Below are 27,097 nucleotides of genomic sequence, written 5' to 3'. Positions count from 1 at the left end.
AAATTAGAAGCAGCCTAAAATTACATCTTTCCCCAAATAAAAAAAGGTTAAAATTAGATGTCGTTGTTGTTGTGCTCATATCACTTGGGCAGGATGGCTGTTCTGTGAAGGGCACGTGAGAGAAGAACATTTGATAAGGAGTTTGAAGCTATGGTTTTGTTCACAGTCTAGATGCACAGAATGATTAATAATGTGAAATGTGATTCACTTTTAATTGTATATTCAGTCGTTTTTCCTTATGGTGAGGACTTCAGTGCTATAAATATAATGCACATCAACATGTTTGTAAGGATTTTAACTTCAACTTGCAGTGATGAATTTCCAAGTGTGATTTATAAATAAAAGATTATGCTTTCTAGACATGTCATAACATGGCATTTAAAGTAACTTGTTTCTAAGGATTAGCAGTGTCTGTTCTAACTTGGGTGACTTCAATCACGAAACTGAAAATTCTCTGAAGGCCTTTGAGTTCAAGAGTTCGAGGTTGCCTTCTCGAAGACATTACAGTTGTGTAGATAGGGATTTCCAAACTCCCCTAAATTACTATTGCTAAAATATAGATTTATGTTGAGTTGATCTCGATGACCAACTCTTGTCTCGTTTGATTTGTAAATTGTACAGCTATTTCTAACAAATCACATTCCAGCCTAACCACAGGCTCCTTCTGGTCGTCAGTAGTGGCAAGCAAATGTTTCTCGCCCGAGTCAGCAGAATGTTTCTCAATTTCTTCTGTGTTAGCCCTTGGTGGTGCCTCCTGCAATTAAAAAAAAAAAAATCATTGGAAGAGGGTGACAAAAAGACAGTTGGTGTTCAAGGATCTTACATGCCTTGAATTTCAGCGACTCTTCCTGGTTTGGCAAGCAGCATGTCTACTAAATCGGCTGGTTTTATATTTGTTGTCTGGTATGAGAGGGTTTGAAGTAGTTTCACAAAGCTATTTTTAAAGGTAGAGGTGGAGTTGGAGTCCAAGAGGAGATATCTTAAAGGTTTCCCTGAAGTGTTGAAATAAACTGAGTTATTGCAAAGAGGTAACACGCAGACCGTTGCCTGCAGCTCCACGTGGAGGAGGAGGCAGAGAGGGTGGGGAGGTATTGTTTGAAGAGGGTCAAAAAATTTTATGAGAATGAATCCTTCCAGCCCAGGGAGGAGTGTAAAGAAAACTTCTGAGTGAATTTTGAGTGGGATTTTTGCAAAGATGGCACCTGGATCCTGCTTGAAGTTGGTTCCCTGTTCCTTTCAGAGTTTAAACCATAGCTATTGCTAAATATAAAGCAAAATGGCACCTCTCTTATGAAACACCCAGTGACCCTCCCACTCTTCCCCCCTCCCTGCACCCATGGTCCTGTTTAGCCAGCCATTGTTTTGTGAGGTGCTTGGTAACCAGCTTTGTGAAAGCATGATGCTCGATGTGAGCTTTCAGAGCAGAGCTAGAACAAAAGCAGATGTCAGAGATGTTGCGTGCAGCCTGCCAAGCTGCACGATGCTGTCCGTTCGACTAGCAGGACAGCTGGGCTCCGCTGTGAGGAGGACACGGGATTGTTCTGCTCTCCTTTGGCTCTCTCTGAATTCTAATACTCCACACTTCATCACTCTCAATGAACTGTTTATGCTTTATTTCTTATTCCAGTTAAAATGTGGCTTCTGTGGGTTCCATAACTCCAACTTTTTTCCATTATAGAACTGTTTACATTGCAGTGGAAGAATTATGTTCAGTTGGCGTAGTCTTCAGGTGGCTCGCTGGCCATTTACAGCAGCTTTGTGAAATGCCTTTTTTTTTTCCCGTTGGCTGCTCCTTGTACAGTTTTTCCTTTTGCAGATGTTCGTTGAGGACTGGGAGAGCTCTCCTAACAGGAGGTGACACTTGGAGGTTCTGAAGCCATCCAGGGCTGGCAACGCTGTTGGGAGGAGCTGCTCGTGGCAAGGAGCTCCTGCAAAAGCATGCTGGTCATGCAGCAGCAGTCTCCTAGTAGGCATTTTGTCTTTGCAGTCTCCTGGGAGTGCAGTGGCTTCCCTGCGCTGCCTGTGTGCAGTTTGAGAAGGGCTCGTAACTCTGTCAGTGAAACCTGGCAGAGAGGGTGGAGGCCTCGCGACAGTACCGATTATATTTGTATCTTACTATTATAAAACTGAAACTAACAGTCTCCCATCACAGCTGGCTGTAGTTACGCTGTAGTGTGGTTGATCTTCCAAATTTTGTAGAACTGAAAATCGTACTTCTTGATTCACACGTCGTACCTCACTGCCTTGGCAGCAAGCTTACCCTTACTCGCAAGGGAACGTAGGAAATGGTCATTTACAAGTCAAGTACATGGGGATTTCCTCCATGCAAATTTCATATTCAAGAGGTTTTTATTGCAAATTTATGCAGGTGAAAACCATGACTTAGGGAAGAAGGCATGAGAGACCTTTTTGTCCCAAGTTAGCTGTCAGATCGGGGAGGGGAATGGGATGGAACTGAATTCCCTGAGTTTGTGTGGTGGAGAAAGGTTCCCAGGCTCACCAGAAACGTACTTTGTAATTTCAGGGAAGTTTCAATTCTCTGTTTGCCTCTGTCCTCCATGAGTAAGACAGAGATACACTATCTTTTTAGATCTGAAACTGGGGGGGGACAGGGAGTGCCTTGCAGCTGTTACCAAAAATGAGGCCATTGCCATTGCGGCCTAGCGAAATGGCTGTAGCACGTGTTACCTCTCATTGTTCATTCCTCCTTCTATATCAACATTGCTTTTTGTGTATCAAGTTCTGGGTCTTTTCTTTTTCAATTTTACTTTAATGAACCTTTGATTATTTTTATTTGGGATAGACTGTGCCTCAGTTTTCAGCTCGATAGATAGTGAGCATTCGCAGAACCCAAAGTAGGCCTAAAAGCACTTCTTGAATTAGTATCCTGTACAGCAACAAGGAATAAATAAAAGAATGTGCTTGGTATTAGAGCAGCATGTCTTCTACTAATTGCATGCCAGATGACTGGTTTTATTTTGAATTGTGTACATGTGACAACAGTAGTCAGAGCTGTCGTACAGAAATAGATAACTGGTATTTTTTTTTTTCACCATTCTTTGCTGCCCTTAAATAAATTGTAGCGTTAATGTAATTATGGAAGTCTTGTGGTCTGGTCTGTACAGTGAGACCTGAAATGTTGGCATGAACGAAGGCAACAGAAGCCTTCTTCCAAGTAAGTCTAGGGAAGGCAGTGAAGCTGCTTCACCTTTTGTGTGAGGCATGGCGCTGTAGAATTTCACCCTTTAATGTGCAAATGAAGCCTGCAGGGTCCTCTGAATCTCTCTCGCTCCTGCATTTCAAAGTGAGCTTTGGGAGCCGTTTGCAGGGTTTTTAGGCAGTGTTTAGGTCAATCATACTTTCTCTTTCCCTCGTTATTCTGTATTAAACCTAGTGTGGGGGAGAGTTGTCAGCCTTCCTTATTGATCTAATCAAATGCACACGACTCATTTAAAGGAAGAAATGTAGAAGAAAATTTTTGACTTTTTTTTTTTCCTAAAACGATGTCAAAAGCCATCAATTAATAGCAGAAGTTAGTTTGTGTAATACATTCAGCATGTAAAGAAAACTTTAGATTTATATCTCTGATTTTATGCAAAGAGCTTAGTTTATCTTTCTTCCCTCCTCCCCTCCCAACACTCTGTCCCCAACCTTTTGCTAGGTGTTTGCTAAGTGATTTCTTTTAGCTGAAACATCTATTGCTCAGGCCAGAGACTATGGAATCGCTTCTGACTTCTTTTGTAATACAATAACATCAATCCTTTTAGATTGTGAGATTATGTAGCAGTTGAATTCCTGAATGGATTTTGATGCTGATTTTGTTTGGAGGTTTGTCCAAAAAATCTTTTACTGTTAGTTGGAGACCAGAAGTAATTCATTTACGTGGCATTTAAATAACATTACAGTTTTGAATTTTATTTCAGACTATTTTAGCAAACAGCAGTAAGGTCACTTTCTTGTATACATAGAAAAACCAGCACAAGTTAAGTAACAGATTTTTGGAGAAGGATCCAAAAGTTACAAAGGTCCACTGGAAGATGTGATAAGGTCCAGGTGTTCCAAAAAAAAAAAAAAATTAACGTGGAATTTAAATCGTCCTCTAAAAACAACAATAGGCAAAACACCTGCTCTAATAAAGTTGCAGGCCATAAATACCTTGAAGAGACCATTTTGAAGTTTTGAAAATTTTCCGGTTTTAAGAAGTAAGAATTCTTATTTTGTCTTAGCAACATCACACTAGTGCACAATTGCACGGCAAGAACTGAAAGACTCCTTAATGTTAACTGTTGAAAAGAGGGAATTTTTTAAAAGAGTATTAATAACTAAAATGGCTTTCTAGACCACCTGAAGTGTAATTTTATGTATATAATATCATTAATGTCTAAAGTGAGAAACAGTAAGTTTTAGCCTTGGTTCTTTATGTCAGGGACAAGTGTATTTATTTTAATTTTTATTACTACTAACATAAATTGCATTTGAAATTACCTTTGTGTTTTTTTCAGGGTCCACACATAGCATCGGTTACTCTTGCTGCGTATGAATGTAACTCAGTTAATTTTCCTGAGCCTCCTTACCCGGATCAAATTATCTGCCCCGATGAGGAGGCAACTGACGGATCCATCTCTCTCTGGGCTATCATCTCAAAAGTCAGGCTGGAGGCCTGCATGTGGGTAAGCTTTGCTTTATAAAACTTAAGGAATTTTAATTTATGCACTTAATTTCTGTGTTCAGCAATACACAAAAATTGCTGAATGGAGCAAAATAATGATGGCTTACACTGCCAACAGTAACATATCTGCAATATAAATAGTTACTTTCCTTCTGACCTGCCTTCTCTGTGCTAGCTGTATGGTATTAATCCCCTGTAGTATTAATCTCCTATTAAAACAAAGTAGTAGGTTATTACAGGATTGTCTTTTGTCAACTGTGGTGTTGACTGTTTTTCTACAGTATAGCAGAAAATACTTGTGTGCTTCAAAGCTGTTGATGCAAAAGGTAAGTTTTAGAGGGGGTATCTGCATTAGCAGTGGTCTCACAGCTGTCAGGTCGTACACTGAATGCAGTTAAGCAATAAATTTCACTAATTTTGAGCCTATAACTTGAGTGAATTTGCAGTTACTTCTATGAAGGACTCAGACCCTAATATCATAGCTGAGACTTTTTTTTGGGTTGAATCAATAAAATAGATTAAATATAGTGCTATGTCATAAAATTTTGTATATTATTTTTGTTTCCCTGCCTGTTCCCATCATGGCAAACTCTTTGCTTCAAACAGGAAAGCAGGTTAGTTTTTAACTGAATCAAGGTCTTAGGAAATGCTGTCATCAGAACTTCCTTTCTGTTTTCCTTTCATTCCTTTTGCAGCTTTTTTTTTAATAGTTGGATTTTTGGAGGATTTTGGTCAGTTGTTTTTTTCATTATGGCTAGGTGATTGGGAATTGTAGTTTATACAGATGTATCTGCTGTGAACTGCAAGCCAAATTAACTCTATTTTACTACTGGCTTCCTGTTCTGACTGATTTAATTATTAAATATTTGGTTTTCCAGTTCACGTGTACAGAGAGGAAACTCTGAAAATACACAGTATCTGATGTCTGCCCTGGTATTCCCAGATACCTTCCAATATTACGAAAAGGTATCTTAAGGCAACTTCAGTCGTTAACAACTTTTAAAATTATCAGCAGTTTTGCTACCTAAAAAAATTACAATTTAGGTTGTACACGTTATAGACTAAAGTAGCATACAACAGTACCAATGTCAAAATAATGGGGAAAGTGGACTTACAGCCCTCTCAAGAAGCAAAGTATGTTTTAAATTTCAGTCTCTCGAATGAGAGGACAGATTTGCCTGAATGCTTGATAAGTGGCTGGAAGTACAAGTACTTATAAGACCATAAATACAAGGTTTTTTTCCTTTTTTATTTTGCTGCTGGTTCCCCTCTGCTTAAGTTTGTTTAATGAAGACTAGAGTAATAAAAATGGCATTTACAATTACGTTTCTAGGGTTGCAAAATAAAAATGTAACTCGGGGTAAACATGCATTGCTTAATCTTCAGCATTTAAAATAACTGAACTATGAGGAGAATTAACTAGTTTAGAAATCAGTGAATAGAGCTGCAAACACTGAAATCTTGTGTCCTTCTGAGCAGCCAGTCTGGAGAACAAATGGTATCTTCAGTCTCATGTGAGCAGCATTTCTTGATTCAGGCTAGAGAAAGGACAAGGAAATAGGACCATGCCAGAACGTTTTGTATCCCCCCTCTTCCCCGCCTTTCTTTCTTCTCGCCTTCAAATTCACTGTCAGCTACCTTTCCACTGAACTCTGTCTCCATGAGATTTTCCCTTGGGAGCATCCTCTGTCTACCAGTGGTGTCTAGTGTAATGTTATGCTTTCTTGGAATGTTTCATGAGTACATAAACATTGCTTGCTAATTTCCTGTAAGCCAAATCAAGTTGGCAACTGCTGCTGCTTCTTCCAATATGTTTCTTTTGTCCTAATTCCAGTTCACGTTTTATGGAAGCTGTTGAAGAAAATTACTCTCAATTCTGTCTCTTTTAAAAACGAATTCTACTTAACTGGAAAGTAACAGTGACTTCCAGAAAACAAAGCAAGCTAATTTTTTTTTGCAACTCTGACCCTTACTAAAAATTTTTGAATTGAATATCTTTTCACCTTTTAATGTGAAATCAGGAATAGTAAGTATAACTCCAGATCTGGGTATGATTGAATGAACTCACAACATTTTTTTAATGAAAACTGCAGCTTCTAGTAGGATCTAAAATCTGAACTTCTGATAAATGCTGGGTAATTGGAAAGAAAGGAATTACTGGATGTGTACAGATGTGCTTGCACCAAGAGCCTGTTTCTTTTAGACTTGTAAAGTGAAATGATGTTGAAAGGCTCCAAAGTAAAACCTGGCCAATCTGCTTGATTGTTTGGAGGGAGACAGGAGGGTGGTAGGAATACAAGTTTTCATGTAAAATGTTGAAAGCAGGACGGTCCCACTGGGGACTCTGCAGGCCTCTGACTATAAAGCTGTCCAGGCTAGATATCCTGCAAGGCCTGAGTGCAGGGATTTATCTGCACAAGGGATTTGATTCAGATCACAAAAACATCAGCAGCTGTTTCAGCCAACTTAAACCAGGTACAGCTTTTTCCAGAGATTAAAATCATTACTAGTCCCCTGCATGTCAGTGATAGCCATTTCTGCTGATAATAAGTGTTACTGGGATTAAATATCACCGTATCTAAGGAATTATTAGGTGAAATGAAAATGATGCTTTTTTAAATCGCTATAAAAATTGGCTCCACAAGTCCTGGCCTGCAGAAGGACTCTCAAAAACAATCTGCTAGGTGTATGCCAGTTTTCACAGCCTTCCATCCCACAGGGACAAGGAATTCAATAGTGCCCTACATTTTTAATGTGTTGCAGCTTTTTTTCTTTCTTTTTCTTTTTTTTACAAGAAATGAGGGGGAAGAATAAAATTGTTTAATTGCTCAGGATTAGCAGAACAGGCAGTCTGTGTCCTGGCCAGGATAAAAATCTGTTTAAAAGACTCTTTCTAGTGGAGTAATTTCCCGGTTTCCTTTTCTGAATATACTTGTATAAAAGAATTTTGATGAGCGTTTACCTTTTTGGTATGTTAGTAAAACTGCATTCAATGTTAAATTGTGAAAATAGAGAAGTAATGTTACAAAAAGAAGTGAAATAGTTACTGGTTTGTATCCCTTAATTGCTTGCTTTTTTTTTTTTAAATGCACTTAAGGAACCTGTCTCAGGCAGACATGAAATCATATGATTTTGTTGCACTTCTGAAATGTTTTGTAATGAGCATGTGACTTAACCAATTTAAAGAAAGTTCATGTCCAGTACACGCATGCGAACCTCTTCCTCGGTTAACAAAATGAAGCCAAGGCAAATTGGCAGAGCCTGGAGAAGCAATGTGACTTTTTGTTCTTGCATCACCCTGAGAACATAACCTCAAGTTAATTTTTCTGAAACGCTGTTGCTACTGTTTGCAGGCTTATCTTCCCTCGTGCCAGAAACCGGCAGATTAATGAAGTTCAGCTTGTTGCGCTTGTTTAGATTTTTTTCCTCAGTGGAAAACAAGGCGTAAACATGTGAGGCTGTGTACTTTATATGCTCAAACTGCGACTTTAACAGTTCGGGTAACTGCAGAGAACAGCGGTATTTAAAACCACAACCTGTTGATTTGGAATATCCACAGCAGCTGGAATTCTCCCTTGCATGCAGCTGCATCTAGAGCGAGAACAAAGGAAATTGAAAAGCTTTTACATAGCTTCAAAGGAATAGAAAAGCGTTTGTTACTACTGACCCTAAGAAAGAAAAGCCATCTGCATGCTGCTAAGTTTTAGCACTTTTCCAATGAGCTGCCCAACTATTGTGCTATTACCTGTCCTATATTTAAACTCTTCTGACTTTAATCCAAGTTCCTGTTTCATCAGCCTATGTTTATCCATATGTTCAATCTTAGTTGTCTCTTTCCTATTCTTTTTTTCTTTGGTTAATGATGCATTGACCCACAAGACTGAAATGAGTCATTTGATGTCCTGAGAAAACAAATATAATTCTCATGTGGTGAGAAAGGAGCCATGCTTTCATCTCTGCTTCTCTTGGCTTTCTTTATTCCATCTTAAGGAGAGAGGAAACTCGAGCTCAAGCTTTGCTTAACCTTAGTTTCCTTGCTTGTAGCGGCAGTAAAACCCGAGCCTGTTTTCTAATAAACATTCGCCCAAAGTCTCATGACTTTGTAAACTGTAAGTAAACTGCATGACGGCACAGGGGAGGAGCTCCCAGATTATTCCAAGGGCCGTTGCAGGAGCAAGGGCTGTCACATGCCGGCAAATGTGTCTGGCATCGTGTGGCGGGGTGAGATGGCAACGCTGTGCTGAGTCAGGGACCGGGGCAGGCAGCAGGCTGTGGCCTGCCTGGCTCTGGCTGCAGCACGGTGACGGGGCTGCAGCCTCCCCGCTGCACGGCCCAGGCTGCAGAGCTGCGCTGCCGCTGGGCAGCACGCCACTTTGTGGGGCCCCAGGGATGCACAGAGCTCGTAGTTTGACCTTGCAGGCCACAGCTTGGGAACCGCTGGCCTGCTGCGTGGTAGTCTGCTTTGGGAGAAGCTGAATTTCCCTAAGCTAGGGAAGGAGGAGAGTGGGGTCTCAAAGCAATGCCTTCGTATGTGAAATCAGGAGGAGTCTGTCTTGGTGGATGAAAACAAGCATCTCAAGGCAGCTGGTCTCCGCAATTCTTCTGGAATAACACAGCACATATCTCTGGCTTCTAATCTTTTGAAATGTCTTAAGGGCCTGTGTGTATCACATGTTTCCTATTTAAGAGCAAACAAAAAAATAAATCGGGATTATTCTTTTCCCAGGGTGCTGGCACAGCAATCGGAGAGCTACCTCCATATTTTATGGCGAGGGCGGCCCGACTCTCTGGTGCTGAACCTGATGATGAAGAGTACCAGGAATTTGAGGAGATGCTGGAACATGCAGAGACTGCACAAGTAAGAACAGTGCAAAACAACAGAATTAATAAAACACAGAACAACTAGATGGAGTAAATAACCATTCCAATTAAATGGGAATGGGCCAAAAATCCGTTGGTGCAAGTTCACAAGGGACTTCCCAGGGTGGAAGAAGATTCTCCACCGGGTAGAGATACCTCTGGCAGCAGGAGGATGAGAACAGAGCTTGTTGAAGCACATTCAGTGGTGCAGCCAAAGTATTTGCTGCAAATACTACTTCTATTTAGAGTTTCTAAAACAGCACAATAAAGGTAGGGAAAAAGTAGGCTAACAGATCAGTGACAGAGGGGGTGCTATAACAACTACGATTGTGGAATGGCTGCATTAAAAACCTCCCTGGGCCAGATGATTTTCAGTCAGTTTATCCCCCCAGGATGATACTTGGCTGCCTTGCCAGTAACAGCCTCAGGGGCCAGTGCATGACCCATTCATCAGCCTAAGGGAGCATATTTTTACTGGTGTGAAAATGCAGCCAAACTGCTCTGAATCCCTTTTTGTTACTCTTGTGACTTACTTTCTTGATAGATTAAATACTGCTTGTGTTACAGCATAGTTTGCAACTGATGCTGTACCTGAGTCAGATGTTACAGGTGATAATTTTTCATTCAGGTAAGGAGTTTGCATCTTTTCCAAAAGCTACTGATAATGACTTAAATGAAATCTAATGTATTGTTGTTTGTTTGTGTTTTTTTTTTTTTTTTCAAGCTTCTTGCCACTAATTTTCTTTGCCATATTATTCCTCCTTATCCTGGTATTTTGTCTATCAAAAGCACTAGGTAGAAACAGGTCATGAGACTGTTGTTACACAACCAGTAGAAGCTATTTACTACTCACTGTTGTCTTTTAACTGTTCTGCTGGGGTACTTCCTTAATACAAACAAATACTTCCTGCTACCCCCATGCTCCCTCAAATCATGGATAAAGCTTTTGGAAATGCCGAGTTAGTAATACAAACAGGAATCCCTGTATTTTATGAGAGCCTCCCTCTGCTAAAAAGTTCCAAAGTGATTTTTTTTCTGTTATTCTAAGTAGTAAATGCTTCTATTTCTTTAAAGATCCAGTGGCAAAAAAACAAACAAACAAAAAAAAACAACTGCTTTAGTCTTTACCTGACTGTCAGTCTTTGCTTTGCAAAGTAATCCCTAGCTGCAAAAAAAAAAAAAGTCAAACACATGGCTTGAGAGCTGAAATGCTATCTCTGTTTACTGAAACTCTCCCAGCAAATTATACGCATGTAAAGTTCTGAGAGCAGCCAGAGCTGCTTTCCAGAACGCGCAGTAAGATTAAGATTCTTGGGCAGAAAAAGAAAATTTTTTGCTAGAGAGCGTTTTGTCAGGACAGGCCAAAATATAGCTAGCTGCATTGACTGCCCTTAGTAAATGAATGGCATTGTGTAACGAGTTAAGGAAAATGATGGTGTTATTTACCAGTACTTTTGATTTTATTTTCTTGGCAAATGAATTTGGATCGAAATATGTTGTTTTGTGGATGAATAGCCAGAAAAAAATTCTTTTAGAACTACACTTGTGGTTTGGTTTCTATAAAATTCTCTTAACATGAGGCTTTGACAATCTGATTAAATTGTATTGCACTCATAAAACTGACAGCTCTGTTTTTTCCACTTGCTAATATGACTTCCTTTCTGCTTTTGGCTTAAATCGTGTTTTTGCTAGATGTCTGTGGGAGACAGGCCTGCCTTTTCCTATGACCTTGAGTAAATCCCAATTTTAAGCATAGTTTATCGCTGTTTGTCCTGTAATTGCAACTTCATCAACTGTTATGAAGTCTACTTTTAAATCGCGTAATACCAGTTGTTATTACCTACATCAGCCTCTTCCCATTCCGCAAGTTTAAGCCTTATGCTTAGGAAAATGGGGGATGTGACAAGTGTCTCATGCCATGGAGACTACCGCAAATGCTTTACATCAAATGACAGAAGCCTTCTTTCAGTATAAAGGTCTCCCTTCATCCAGCCTTTTTTGAAAGGCATGAAATTGGGTGTGTTAGATTTTAAAGAATAGCTTCCCCTTCTACTTCTGCTGAGCTGCTCTATGCCTACAAGGCAAAGCCAAATGGCTTGACGTTTTTGCGTGCGTGTGTTTTGTTTAGAAAGCTTGTTGCTGCTGTTTCTCAAAAACAATGGTAATTTTGAGAAACAGATGAGAATCTTCCATGGTGAGAATAGACTATGAATTTAACATCCAGCCTGAATGATCTGTAAGGGGGGAATGCGCTTGCTAGCTTGGCAGTTTAAAAAACAATAGGAAAAAAAGGAACTTAAAAGTATTAAACAGTTTGAAGTTTTAGTGCCCCATTCAAAATCACACAGAGTAAAATATTATTTACTTTAAAAAGTCTAGTGATGGATTTTGTGTCATAAATTGCAAATCTAAGTGACCTGTCTCCTTGAGCAAGGTTTTGAGAAAACTCATTAGCCTGCAGATGATGTGTAAGGCTGCCTCGGACTTTCCATTAGCATACTTCAGAGAAAGCCCCTCATTTTAAAGGAACACTCACTTCTCCTTTCTGTGTGTCTCTCTGCATGCTGACCAACCCATCCTGGTTACATAAAGTGAGCTCCAGAGCTACTCTTGCCTCGTGGCTGCTCTTTTTAAAATCGGGTGACTTTGCCCTGGAGAAGGAGTGCGGTTTACAAGCAGGGCTTTTTTTTTTTTTTTTTTTTTTCTCCAAGCTGCACACAATGCAGAGCCCAGCATGCTATAGAAACAGAACAACTTGGCCCAGTTTGTTAATACTTCAAACATTATTTATGAATTATACATGTTTAAAATGGCATTTGCTTGCTCTTAATTCTCTTCCAGTCAAACTCCAGAGCAATGGTGACTTGCATCAAAGCTGCCCTTGGAGCAGGAGGAGTATCTCCAGCGCAGCCGTTCAAACCAACCTCGCAATTAGGGGAAGTGAATCTGCTCCTTAGTGCTGGGGCAGCACATTGGTAATAACACAGTGCTAGCACAGCTCCATGTCTCCACACACACGTGCAGGGCTTTTGCTTTTTGACCGTTTAAGAGTTGCTGCTTGTGAAGTGCTCTCCTCTTTTCTCTGTCATGCTGAAGCACTTAAAGCTGACGGAGGTTTCTGGTGAAAATGAAGCTTGATGCCAGCTTCCCTCGAGGTACTTAGCGGTAATGCGTAATGCATGCGCCCGTGCAGTGTCACGGTGTGCTTTGCTAAGAGGAGAAATGCACCACTGTCTTTGCTGTATATCTAAGCCTTAATGACTGTAAGTGTTTGGGTTCATTAAGTAGCATATTTTGAAGAACTAATGATTTGCACATTAGGCTTTGCTTCTGTGCAGTATCCCTGCAGCCAAATCTCCATGTAAAAATATTTTCTAGTTGCCTGTGTTACTATCAGTCGCTGCTGTTTGTTTACTTCCCAAACTGCGTCTTGCCCTTGAAGGAATACAAATGTGAAAAAGGGTTAAATCCATAGAAGTACTGGGATGCAGCAGAGCTCGTTGTAAATGATTGAGTGCCATCTGCACACTGAATGCCGGTTGTTGCTGGGACCTGTTTTTGACTCCACTGAACCTTTACTGGTTGTGGTTTGTCTGGCCATCACATGACTTCTCTGAAAATTCCCCCTCCCCTCCATTTCCAGTAAACTGTTTGAACAGGAGTGACTCAGACTGAAACCAGCTTCCCTGTAACCACAGGGCTTGTTAAAGAATTTGTCAACGTGGACTCAAGAGGGTTTGTATTAAACTAAGCTGCAACTGCTTCGGTTTGCATTGCGTCAGGAGTTCCACCGAACAACTTCCTGCTCGGAGAGCCGGCTTCTTGTCTGCAAGGAGTTAAACTGATGAACTTTGCGATAGTGACAGTTAGACACATGCTAAACCCATCTTTCCAGCATTTCTGAAAGGTCTTGTGCCTTGAGCTGGATTGCTTTTCCACGTCCTAATGCGGGGTTTCTCTTTGCAGAAGCAGAACAAAGTAGGCTACCACACCCAGCCATGGTTACTGGGAGAACCCAGCACTGTGTTCTGACACGACACTGTGACTTCACTGAAATGGAATGATTAGGTTCGTCTAATAAGCAAAATGTTACTTAATTAGCAGCGTAAAGTGAGATCGCCAAATTAAAAATGGATCTCTCCCACGATTAAACTAACAGTATCTGATAAGTTCCTGCCTGTAAAGGATTCCCTGGCTGCTGGCTGGTTTAATCAAAAGGCTTTAAGGGTATTCTTTAGAAGAAAAAAGAAGTTCGAGCAGACCACAAGCAGGCTTTTATAAAGTAGTTATGATAAAAATGGAAGTGGTAAAGTCGCATACAATAACTGGAAAACATCGACTTCTTTTTTTTCTTTCCCAGAAATAACTTGTTTAAACCCAACATCAAATTCCGTTCATAATTTTCCTTGCTCATTCTTCCAGTCACCCCTTTTCCTCATCAGCTTCCTCTCTTTATTAATTGTGCCGTACAAGGAGGAGGTCGGTGTTTGGTCTAGGCTGCCTGATGGGTGGCCACCAGGAGGCTTGTCTGCACACCGGGCGTTCCTGCTGTTCGCTGGGTGCTTTTGTTAATGCACATATGGGAGGTCTCTCCCTGCTTTTATCTTGGCCCGTAATTAAATGTAAACTCAGAACTAATCAAAGCTTGAAGCTTCTCTCCAGAAACTTCGTACAAATGCTATAGCTTGAGAGTGAGACAGCAGACTGGTAGTAGTAAGCTAATAGCATAATGTGATGTTTTTCACAGAAAATATAATAACTGTGAGCATATCAAGCATTAGCTTTATTTTAAATTGTTCACCAAAATTAGTGAGTTGAGATAACCTTTGGAATGAAAGCTTTAAGTAAGGGAACTGTTGTTACCAGGAACTTCCTCAGAAAAGGGGTAGCAAAGAGTTAAGATAGGCACAGGGTAGACAATAGGAGCTATGAGTAACAAATGTGTAAGCCACCTCCTTGCTGGATTTCTTTGGACACTGGCAAGAAAATAGGGCAGTCTTGTGCCTGCATTGTTCTATTCATTTGCACACCTGCTTACAGATAAGGAAAAAACAGCAACGAGGGTTTGCTAATGGTAATCTAGAGATGATTTTTTTCCATGTTCTTCTTTGAGCTGTTCTTTGTGATACCTCCGTTAGCTACAACTCATTTACAGGGCCCTCTGTCTTCTTAATATTTAGTGTGAAAGTACATAAATCAGTAACAGTCAAACCACTGAAGAAATCTGGATTACTTGGTAGTATTTTCACTTGGTTTGAGGCTGTTAGCTCAGAGGAATTTCTACACCAACAAATACCTCACTTTGCAGTAGAAATTAACATTTTAATAAAGATTATCACCAAGTTTATTGGAAGTCTTGCATGCTGCTTTTGTACTGCAGCTGCGGCGTATGGAGAAGCGCTCTGCCATTGGGTTTGCATGCCCTGTTCGCCCGGGTTGGCAATGGTTGGTACAACTTTCTAAGGGAACAAACTGGTCCTGGACAATTGTGTTTCACTCTTTCAGAGTCATATGGGCTTTTCTCAGCTCTCTGATCCGTACAAAAAAAGCAGCAGCTACTCAATAAACCTCTACAGCTTCGCTGCTGCTTTATGGGAGATTTGGATCTGAGGGGAGGAAAATAAAATTAGTTGTCTACATGTTTTCTAGGGAGTAAAGTTGGGGTGTTCTTGTCACATCACTGCATAGGGCTCTTCTGAAACATTCAAGTTTGTCTCAATTTCATGGTTACATATAGTTTTTTTAAAAAAACTTTATATGGACAGAGAAGTGGCTGCATTACAGTGCTGGAAAAGTAGCTTCTAAAACACAGTTGGCCTAGAAATATTTCAAAGAACAAGTTAAAGATTGGGATCTTAATTTTCTGATTTTCAATCAGAAGTTGGGGTCAGATGAGCTGCTTCAAAAATATTTTTTCCGGGAGAGCCTTCAGTAACTGATACAAATTAATTATGGTATCATAAGAAAACAGCAAGTTTTTTTTTCCTGCTTCAGACACTGTTTAAATATCTGTGTTGTACAAGAGTCTGGTATGCAGACCACTTCTCTGAGCTGTCTGGGAACCTCAGCTACTTCCCAGGGTGAATGAGCGAGAGGTATGCTTAGCGCTGCACATCTGCTGAGTAGGAAGACTTGCAAGTGCAAAAGGATTTGTCAGCTGTGTCTAGAAGTGCTCACTTTTATTACACAAGTGTTTTTTCTGTATATGGGCTTTCTTCCTTAACTTATTTTTAAATTCCCTATGGGGCAAGAATATAGTTGGTTTTTTTTGACTGACTTTGGTGACTTCAGCTTTGCTTTGTAAGGGATTGGAAAGGTCAGTCTGTTTGTCTGGTTATCAAAAGTTGCTTCCTTTCTCGATGATGATGGCTGAAGTAAAGTGACTTGCTTAATTCTAGCCATCTTGTATCCTTTATTTTTTTGCAATGCCTGAATTTTAAACCCCCCAAAATAGGACTTTATAACTTAAATAAATAAAGTTGACAACGTCCTGGCATGGCGCTGTACACATCATGTCACTGTAACTAGCTTGGCAGACCTGTGGCCATAATAGCTAATTGCAGTTGCAGCCCTGAGATAAACGAGCACTCGCTGTGCAGCTGCAGTGGTATTTTAGGCAGCCAGTACGTTGGTGGAGGCACTGCCAGCACACACTTTCAACTGTAGAAGCAAAGGCTGCAGAGGTCAACGTGTGATGTGGGGGAACCGGAGTGATAGGATGTTCTGCTGCTTCATTCTTCTCTCTGGAGGTGGCTACTCCTATCTCGTTCTGGAATCACGGAAGAATTCATCCTGAAAGGGACCTTAGGCAGTCTTTGTCCAAATTTTGCTCCAAGCAGGGTCAGCTATGAGATAAGGTCAGGTTCCTTGGGTATTACCAAGTCTGGTCTTGAAAACCTCCATGGCTGGAGATGGCATCACCTGTCTGGGTGTTCTGTTCTGAAGCTGGACTGTCCTAACGGCTTTGCTGCCTTCCTGACAGATTTTTATTTCATGCCTTCATGCACCACTACAAAACTGAAGCGTCCCAGGGCACGTGTAGCTTCGTGCCACTGCACAGACCTGGCGTGAGGATTGGAGCAGAGAGGTGGCAGTGGATGTGGTAAAAGGTACTGCTCTGTGGGACACACATGATAAGACAGAAACAACATTCTTGCTCTTCCTTCAAACTGCGACTGATGGCAACGTCACCTTCTTAACATCCAAACATCCTCAAGAATTTGAATACAAACCTGTGGAAGTAGATCTGTATTTCCCTCAACAGTGTGTGCTCAGTGTCCTTGTCCTAGCAAAGGCTAGTAGAGGAATTCACCTGTGTGTTTGTTTCCCTTGGGATTTGTATATAGTACCTACTCGTCCTTGTGTACAAATATTCTGAATAATGCTTTGAAATCTCATTAACTTCACGTCATTAAAGTGCCTCTATCCAAGATTTTAAAAAGTTTTGTAGGTACTGCTCTCTTTGTCTTTCCATAGTGCTTCAGTAAAGCCTACAAAGGCGAGGTCCCCATTTCATTGCTGTTCATCCTACTTCATATTGTAATATCTGAAACTGTGTTTTCATCTTCAACTTGGACATGCATTTCTCTTGTAACTTACCCATATGATTACACTATTCCTTGTCCAGATTCAGTGTCTCAGAAAAAAAAAGTCTTCTTGTGAAGTACAGTTTATTTTTATTTATTTTCTCAGGCTTAGAATTCAAGCCCTTCCTCCTACCACAGGATGTCTGTCCTGTGCTTGTCACATACAAATACCTTTTGTCAAACTTCAGTGCTTGCTCTGCCACCTTCCCTTTGCTGCTTTCAATAATTCTTGAAAACCTTTTTTTAACTTTGTGTTTTGGCAGCTCATTTTCCAATGTTTAGGGCCCTTCTTCCCCAGAGTTTCTAGCGATAAGTAAGTTTAAACCTTACCTCTCACACCCTCTTCTCTCCAGGTATCAAGATGGAAATAGCCCCTTTTCAGTTTGCCCCTTACTTGCTTTAACCTGGAAGTATTCTGGGGGAAAGCTAGAGCAAAGGCTCAGGACCACAGCCATTCCCAGACACATTCAGACATTGAGAGTCACCGCAGCTGAGGGAGCGGGAGATCAGTACCGCCGTGCACCGCTGTCAGAATATTCCTCTTGGCAGCTTACTGGAGCCTTACTCAGACCTGTCACCTTTGATGTCTTGCAGGAGACGTATGGAATGGGTTCTCTGGTCGCTGAGTAATGAGCTATTTGCAGCGATAGGCACTGGCTATCAACTGTATCTTGGTCTCTGTTCCCTTCGTCTTAACTCCAGGTTCCTGCGTTGATCATTAAACATAGCTGCTGAGCTGCTGCTTTCTTAGCAGGGATGTGTGGTGTAACCTCTCAGCCCATAGGTAGCTATCTGCCTTCTTGAAAACTGCTCTTCTGCAGTTAATATGTTATTTCAATGAGTTAATAATTCTTCCCAGTCCTCTGAAATTCTAGAATTCATTGCCTAACCACAAATGGTCATTCTCCCATAAGTTGTGTTTGATTCCATTGTGTTGTAATAGAAAGCCAGAAGAAACAAAATATTGTGCAGCTCATTTTTAACATAACTCAGATTTTTACATGAAAAGGAGCACTGTCTTTGTAGGCAGCTTTTTAAATGTTAAGGAATTTATAATTTTAATAATCTGAGACGGTAGCTGCACATGTTGTCTTCAGTCTTCGTAGAAGAATGTTCTCCTCTGAAGATTATTATTTGTATAATTAAACTTCGTTTCTGCTAAGAAAAATACTGTATCCATAACATGTATTAGGTTCAAATGCTGGGGGATTATCTGCTTATTCCTCATGTGCAAGTTGTGCCTTCGCATCAAGGGAGCCTGCTGGCAGCAGGATAAATGCCCTTCTTTACAGCAGCTTTGCTGTCATTATTTGTAGTGGACCTGTTCCATCGAGGTGCAACACATTCACTTCAGATCCCTGTTTCTCTGTCTTGATATCATTTTGATGTTAATTCATGATTTTTTTGTTAGAGTAGCAGATCTGGCATAACCCATCCCAAGCCTTCCAGAAATCTATTTTGGACTTGTAAAGGCTGACATTTAAGGCAAAGTAATTAATATCCTACTTCAGTAACTGCATTCACACTGGCATCACTGATTTTCCCCAGTCCTGTGTTATGGCATTGCTCTTATTAGTAGAGAATGCATGCACAATGAAATTGTGATTGATTTTAGCGTCGTTCTTAAAATACTGCCTCCCCATCCTTACCGGCCTCCTCCTTATTGGTATATTGGTGGCTATAGCACGTTTACAATTTATTTGTAAAGTATTTAATGTATTTATTGCAGAAAAAAAATGGGTAGTGAAATGTTCTTGTGGACCACAAATCAAACTCTCTCTGGATTGCCTCTTTCAGAGGCTGACAGCTGTCATCAAGGAAGGTTGGTTGGACTCACAGCTTTCTTGATGCTCCTAACAACTGATTGCAACTTTGTTAGAAAATAAGCTGTTATATTGCACAATCGTTCTAGACCCCTCTGCGCAGTCTTTCAAGGGAGTAACTTCTGTGAACAGCAAATTGTGACCATTCTGTGTTCTGATACTGTATCAGTGTTATGAAAGGAAAAGGATCAAAATTATTTTTTTCTGCTAGAGCTTGATAACTAAATCCAGTGAAACAATCATCATTTACAGAAATTAATTTGATGATTTACAATCATCAAATACAGAAAAGCTTGTGCATTTTATTTTACAATGAATGCAGAAAGAAGAACTAGAGATTTAAATTATAAATGGAAGCAAGATAAAGTAGAAGAACAAGGTGAAGCCTCGTAGCTAAAAAATGAGTGTGTCCATTCACTCTTTCCAGCAGCAGGACTATTTTCTGGGGGTAAATGGTCCATACTTGAGGACTATGGCTCTACTCGACGCTGTATCACAATGCATATTTAGAGGAGGAACATTGTGGTATGCCTTACTTAGCAGCAAAACATGTAATTTCTCTTTACTAGATCCCTTTAGGTTTGGAGGTTTAGGAGAGGTTTTTTTTTTACTTCTCGAACACAGTAATGAAATGCTGTTATCAATAAAATGTGCCATTTTACTAAAGGCAGATATGAAGCAAGCTTCCTCAAGCCGCCAGCTGAGACTTGTGAATCAGTATTTCAGCACTGACCTTTTTATGCCTCTTATTTCCATTCCAGTTCTTGAGATCTGATGATTAACCCAATGAAGTAATGTTTAATCATTTAACCTTCCTTTGCCTGTATTGCAGCAGTCACAGGAAATCTATTTCCAAACCAAAAAAAAAAGAACAAATCATCTTTGAAAGGAACATAGTGAGCAAAAGTATCCTGAAATGTTGTAGCGAATGAATCATATTAGCTGAGAGTCGAGTCCAGTCTAGATACTTTAATTTTGGGGGAATATGTTTTGCCTGTAAGTAGCTGAACTTTTATGTCTTTTTAATATTTTTTTTAAAGCAGTAAGTTATGAAAGTTGTTTTGCTTTAATTTCTAAAAAAAAAAATTAAAGATTATTCCCTATGCAGGATTTAAAACAGAAAAAAATATATTGTGAAATAGGTAAAAGTTGTGAAACTGATGATTGTATTCTCTGAGAAATGAAACTTTTAAGGGTTTTTATTATTGCAGATGTTGCAAAGATTTGACAAATGAAATTTAAGGAAGCAACCAAACAGAACTATTTCTTAACTCGTTTACATTAAAGTAAGGGTAAAAACTGCAAATATATGTCTGTAGTAACCCTGATGTGTATGTTGCCATGCAAATTATTTGTATCTGTGATTACATTAGATCATGAGAAATAAGAAAAAAAAATCCTAAGGTTATCTCTCTTGGCTTATTTGGAAAGTTTGAAAAAGGAAGGCAAATTGCAAGTTCCTCACTGAAATTTTAAGTGCAGTAGCTGTGCTTTCCATGGAGTACTTCATAATAGATAATGAATGTAAAATAAAATAACAAGAACTTGAAGAAACAATCTGGGTAAAAACTTAATAATAATAAAAAAATTATGAATTAATAAGGTAAGAAAAATGATTGTAGTGTTTTTTGAGACAAATTTGTTAGGCTTTTTTCAAAACTTTCATTATTGTTTTCAAAGTAAAAAATGTCTTGCTGGAGATAAAGTTTTAAGGCAACCTTCATTTTGCACTAGTCTAGACATCTCATGAGGGAAGCTGTTTATTTTTAAGAAATGTGATGAAAAATGTGTTGTGCTTACACTAGGTTAATACAATCTATTAGTAATTGTAATAATAAATAGTTTATTAAACCGTCTGCACTGCCAGTGTTAACTTGTAAGAGTTTCTTTCCAGTTCCAGCCTGTGAGCATTAATACAACAGTGTCCTAGCAATACAGTCCTTAGGATACTGGGTAAATATGTTAAAATTAGACTAGAAACTACTTCCTTAAAGTATATCATGGGTGTATCTGAATAATTTGTATTAATAATGTATTGTTTTAAATATACTTTATTAGATTTATAGAGCTGTGAAAACTTTTAGATTGGCTTATCGAAGTGCAAATGTTGTTGTAACCCCATGAGCATTGTGAAATGGTGAAAAAAGTAGGAACTGAAACTCTCATGGTCACATTCAGCCCTGTTAGTACGGAGGAGACATCTTATGAAATCCCTACAGAGATGGCACTGCTTTTTCAGTTCATCTTTGCAAAAAAAAAAAAAAAATAATAATAATCTGCCATTGAAAGGACAGTGGTACTGAAAAAGTACACTGAAGCATAACTTTTTAAACTAAATAGTAGAGAAACTAAAAATGTATTTCTGCTTTTGCACTTGGTCAGGAGTTAGAATTCCTGTTATCCCTTCGTGTGCCACGTTTAATTGCCTTTATTGAGAGCTCTGTGATCACACTCAAGAGTCTCGCATCCTTTTCAGTTCATGTCCTAAATCCTCAGTGGGATTTAGGACATTGCTGCTGACCCATTATCTGTGCTCGTATGTTAGCTTGCTGTGGTTTTATTTACTAACTAGAAAATAATGATGAGGGAATTTTAGTTAGGGTAGGAACTGCCCTTGATGTTGCAAGATCTTTGGATGTAGTTCACTGCTAAGCTATCATTTTTTGTTACAAATGACAATTTTTGCAAAAATGCACTCTTAACTGAAAAGCATTAAAACTGTACTTTCTGTCTCAGGCAGGCGTCCCCTAGACCTGTTTGTACTAACATAAGCTCAAGAGGTTGGGATCAGCCCCCCCAGGAGCAGGTTTTGGTTATTCGTGCATACTGCACGTATCCTAGAAGTTAAATTGAATAATATCAGGAACTGCTTTTTGACACAGTGTAAATATTTCATTGTGTTCCATTTTGCAATAAGACATTCATGGGCTGGATCATGTAATCCTGAATTGTTACTCTGGGTTGAAGATAGCAAATTTGCCCCGTGGAGGATATTCCAAAAGCCTTTTGTATTCTCCTGAGGTTAAAAATGTCCCAGTGGAAGATGTAGGAAGTCTCATTTATTTGGCTTTTTTCTTTAAATTACAGTATTTATTTTTTTGTTCAAGTATGAGCTATAAATAATATAATTATTCTGATATTAATAATAATTGTTTTTAATTTAAGAATGTAGCTATTTTTAAAGCTTTGAAATGGTGAACAGTTACCACTTAAAAAGAGTGTAAAATCATACCAAATGGTCTTATCACAGACTTTTTAAATCTGGCATTAAAAGTTATGTCAGTTCTGTAGATTAGAATTTAATAGGAATGTGAAGTAATTGTAATTTACTTGCACGTAATGATGGTTTCAACAGAATTGTAACAAAGTTAAAATTGCATAAATTGAATTCTTCTGGATTATCTTGTAGTTATCTTGCATTAATTACTGATGTGGTACTTCCTTGTTAAATTTATCTTAACAGTTTGGTACAACATGCAAATCATTGAATATTGTTCCTGGAAAATCATTACATATTAGATATTCATTACATATTGGTAGATTTTTAATCTTTTTTAATAATTTATTTTTAAAGCTAGCTGTTACCAAAGATACTCAGCCTTGTGTAACTATTGTTGCCAAGCCTGAGCAGATAACATTGACCCTGTTTTTAACTTCTTGGACAGTTTTACTTTGCAAGAATTTTATTCTCCTGAAATCACTTCTCACATTCAAATGAATTTAAGCTGCTTGTGAGAAATCTTTATTTTTGCTTTTCAAAAATGTTTACTATTTGTGGTAAACTTTGAGACTCTTGAGTTTGCCATGAATATGCTTGAAATTTGTGATCACAAAATTAAACTAGGCAACATGTTCATAGTCTGACTTCATCAAGAATAGCTCAGATGTTACGTGGTCAGCCACCTTTGTTTCTTTTCGAGTAGTCTAGGTTTAACTCTACAGATTTAATGAAGTTTACAGACCTGCTTTAGAGAGAACCTAGCGTTAGCTGTTCTGAAAAAGAACCTGGGTTTGCAAACAGATAATGGGATATTGTATTCTGTCTTTGTGTTTTGAGAAAGTACTTTTTTATCATTGTAGATGGTATTGAAGGAATTAATTCCCTCTCTTTGCTTAAGGAATAAGGTAATAGTGGAGTAGTGGCACTGGCAATTCAGAGATAGGTGGAAAGAAGTACTAGAAACCTGTTTCCATAGTAAAGTGAACTTAGTGCCACTTGCAGAGTTTTGACGAACCAAATCTGTAAGGAAAACTAAAAACTCACTACATGTGGGTGGTCAGATTTTCACACCAAGCATCGTCAATTTCTCTTTCTTCCCTCTAAGCCCAGAACTTCAAACTGACTTTGTTTTTGTTGCAAAAATTCATCCAACTGCAAATCGGAAAATCCCAAAGCATGGAGGACGTTGCAAGCACATACACTCTGAGGTGTGTTCATTTGGGGTTTTGCCTCATTAATGCCTTTGTTTTCTTGTTGGCAGGATTTTGCTTCCCGGGCTAAACTGGCTGTCCAGAACCTGGTGCAGAAAGTTGGGTTCTTCGGCATTTTGGCCTGCGCTTCAGTAAGTTCATTTCACTAACAGGGGGGTTGTAGTCACAGATGGTACTGCAGCAAAATTAATGCTGTGAACTGTGGGTTGCTTTGAGTCCATATAAATCTTCACATCTTGTTTGTTATTTCTGTGTTTTCTGTGGTGCTTAGGGATGTGGGATGGTTGTGGTACTGGCGAGTACAATAGCATGGAGAAACTCCAGTCCTAGATTAGTACCAAACCCAGGGAATTCTGCATAAATGCACAGCTAACAGTTGTTATCCCTTTCATCAGCTTTACCGTTGGGCTTCTTGACACTCATTCGCCTTGACAAATAGTGAATTTAGAATAGTCCTACTTGTGCTACTGTGCAAGAGGGATCCCTTGAGTTCTTGGGTGGCTTTTTTTTTTTTTTTTTGAAAGATAGAGCAATTCCTAAAACTGAAGAAGTTTCTGATGTTTCTGTTTCAGACAAGGCATGCTCCTGCCATTAGTTTGAGGCCATGTCTTCTCTAACAGAGGCAAATGCTCACTGCTCTGTTAGTGGGTGTTTGGCAGATCAAATTGTATGCCCTAGCTCCCCTGACAGCTATCCTCTTGTGACTTTCCCAGCCCAGATTGTTACCTGGCAGGGTACAGCAAGAGCTAGGCTGTTAACCTCTAGTTTCTGCTGGAGCTGTATTATTTCTTTAGATGCGTGTCCTGTATCTTACAGTACTCGACATGTTCAGATTCAAAGATATACATGAATTAAAAGAGTGGAAAAACTTCCTGTACAGAGCCTGACCAGGATATTTGTCCATAGTAGTCCTCCTAAATCTGTTTAGGAGGTGACTTTGGATTACTAAGAACTAGGGAGAGCAGAATGCAGGAGAGCATTTCAGTAGTGGCTATCTGAACTGCAGACTACTTATAGTGGTTTTTTTCTAAGACAGATGTGTGAGCATCTCCACTGATGCTATTTTAGTGTTTTAAGTAGGCTAGTACTGTTCCTTTGGAGTGTGAAAATACCGAACTGTTTGAGGTTTAAACCTCTCCCTGGAAGCTTGATGAAAACCGGTAGGAATGACGTGCCTTGCTCTTCCCTCCCACACACAAATGCAGAGACGTGATTACAGTAAAGGGGGGATTGCAGGTTCTCTGTGATCCCATTCTTCTGGAATAACCACAACCATTAGCCAGCTGCTCAGCTGATGAGGTATTAATTCCACACTTGTCTAGAGTCCCTCTTAGTTTCCTAAACTGTAGAGATTACAATGTTAACTATTTGCTCAAATGCAAGTAACCTGTGTTAGCTGGAAAGAATTAAGCTGATTGCAGTTGCTGGCACACAACCTCTGTTTACGAATCTTTTGAACTGTCTTATTGTTTAGAGTGGGCACGTAGGTTACAAGCTGTTCTTTAAATCTTTCCGTCCAGTAAGCTCTGAGACTGCTCCTTGGCTGGCTCTGACTCACTGTTCTCTAGTCACCATCTTGTGAGACATCGCTCGCGGCACGGGCTGTTTGGTCTGTCTTGTGTAATGAGAACAGCTCCGGGACGGCAGGGATGAGTTACTGGGGTAGCTGGACAAGGTGACATGTGGGCTAGTAGGGAACGTGAGAAAGGAGTTGCTAGACATGAGAGGAGATGCGTAAGCTCTTCAGAGTTCCTGCTTAGTATTATTTAAGTATTTGCTTAACTTCTTCCCTACTTTTGGTGCCCTGTTCTTCAGTGAGTTCTGAGCTCCAGCTTCCTTTTGCTTACACAGGTTGCTGTGGGTCGGGAGGGATGGGGAATCACGGATCCACTGCAGCGCACCTGAGGATTTGTAAATGTGGTTACAGAATAAAGGCAGAGTAGCAGCAAAAAGGGAGAGGCACTGAAACAAGCAGAGGGATTTGAAGCTGTCCCTTTCTATTGCACCTGTAGAGGAGGAAGGCACCCCCCATGTGTGCTGCTTGCCCTTGTGCATTTCCCCACCAGCTTCTGGACTTTTTCAGGGCTCTTCTTGCTCATTGCTGCTTCTCCTTGTGCTAGAAGGTGTCTCCTTTCCTGCCCACATTATTGTTGCCCTCTTACTTCTGGATTTTAAACAGTGTCTTAGCTGAAAGTATTTCTGTGACTAGTGAAAGGGAAGAGAAGAACTTGCTTGTGAAGTGGCAATTAATGGCTGCCCTGGCTGCATGTCAAGGGATGGCTTCTAAATGCTACGTGAAAACTCAGATTGAGCTTAAAGCTTTGCGAATTTATCCAGTGAAATCACCTGAATGTAATGTTTAGTGGCAATAAGAAAACTGTGTTATTGTCTTGAGGCTAATTCCTGTGTAAAGGCAGCTGTGGGAAGGAGCAGAGCGAGGCAGAGATCGAGATCCTTGCTGTATTTTGGGAGACTTTGCCCTCCCATCTCTGGGCATTTCGGGCAGCTCTCAGTGCTGCACACGTGTGGTGTTCTTGTTTTTTTTAAAGCAAACAAAGAGAAAACCTCGCTGACCTGCTGATACACCCCAATGTGGACTCAAGTAACTTTTTTACTGTGCTATGTTTAACGTGCTGGTGATACCCACAGTTACCTGTACCTAAAGCATGCTGCTCCCTCTGTGGTGAGAGTAATGCAGTCATTAAAATGTGCTGTGAACTTACCAGAGGGAAAAAAAAAACTAAACCAACCAACAAAGAACTTACTAGAGACCTAGACCAGACTTGGCTCAGGAGAGCAAAATTATCTGGCTCTGGCATAAGTAAATAATTTACCAGCCTCCTCCTATGCCGAAGACAGCTGTCAGAGGTACAGGATCACTTTAGCTGCAGTGGGGCATGGTTAGAGACCGTTTCGGGGCATGGTTAGAGACCGTTTCAGATTTCTTCCTATGCAGGTGGTGTTGTGGGTGCTCATAAATTTGAATTGCTAGTCTATAACAGCTAAGTATAACCCTCGTAAGCTTTCTCGCAGATTTCAGTCAGTCAAAGTTATTATTCTTTATAGGCTTAAATATCTACACTCCCTGTTTGTTTGTGTAACAAAACAACCCAAGTGCTGCAGGATATTAGTGATGCACTGCTACTGTAAACACACGGGGTATGTTCCCTTTATTCAGACCGAGAGCCCTTGTGCTGAGTGCGAAAGGTTGGAATTTGGATTCTTTCTTGGTTTAACTTCAAAAATATTTTACAGATAGTATCACAATACCAAATGTCAAGCCAAGGGTTTAACAATAAAAAAAACAACTTCTAATTTTAAATGAAATGCATATGCTTAATAAAATTTAATCAGTGCTTTTAAACTGGATACATATGACCATAAATGCCAGTTTTTAATGTATTTTCTCAGATGGAAATCACTGGAGATAATTTTGAACACTGGCTTCCAGGAGTGATGTGCTTGTCAGTGAGAAAATTTGATAAATCACTCAAAATGGCTTTACTGTGGTTTCTGTGCGTTTCACATGGAAAACTTTGCTAGCTCTTTTAAAGTCAAGGGGCGAGGAGGGACTGTCAGTGGAGTTGTCTGGGACATTGTCTCGTTAAGTCTCTGAGACTTAAGTTATGTGGTGTAACTTTAATACTTTTGTAAGTATTAAAACACAAGAGTTTTGAATTAAGTTGAAGAAGGGGAAAATGTACATTTTTCAGAGTCTGTAGTATTCC

At 39.7% G+C, this 27,097-nt stretch overlaps 1 protein-coding gene and 1 long non-coding RNA gene across 5 annotated transcripts in view; both read left to right on the top strand.

Annotated features, from left to right (window-relative positions):
• Positions 1-27,097, top strand: part of VMP1 (vacuole membrane protein 1) — a 64,521-nt gene that overhangs the window by 21,394 nt on the left and 16,030 nt on the right. For all 4 annotated transcript variants that reach the window (XM_068656311.1, XM_068656312.1, XM_068656313.1 and 1 more), the window contains 3 exons: positions 4,503-4,670; positions 9,396-9,527; positions 23,420-23,500. In XM_068656311.1, coding sequence (XP_068512412.1) covers positions 4,503-4,670; positions 9,396-9,527; positions 23,420-23,500 — 381 coding nt within the window. The remainder of the gene's footprint in view (positions 1-4,502; positions 4,671-9,395; positions 9,528-23,419; positions 23,501-27,097) is intronic.
• LOC137842371 (uncharacterized) lies at positions 24,682-26,129 on the top strand. The gene is made up of 2 exons (XR_011089042.1): positions 24,682-25,044; positions 25,382-26,129. It is a non-coding gene; the product is annotated as an uncharacterized lncRNA (long non-coding RNA).

This window comes from Anas acuta, chromosome 19, assembly GCF_963932015.1.
Source record: "Anas acuta chromosome 19, bAnaAcu1.1, whole genome shotgun sequence".
Lineage (NCBI taxonomy): Eukaryota > Metazoa > Chordata > Aves > Anseriformes > Anatidae > Anas > Anas acuta.
This window is presented reverse-complemented; position numbering and strand designations above follow the sequence as displayed.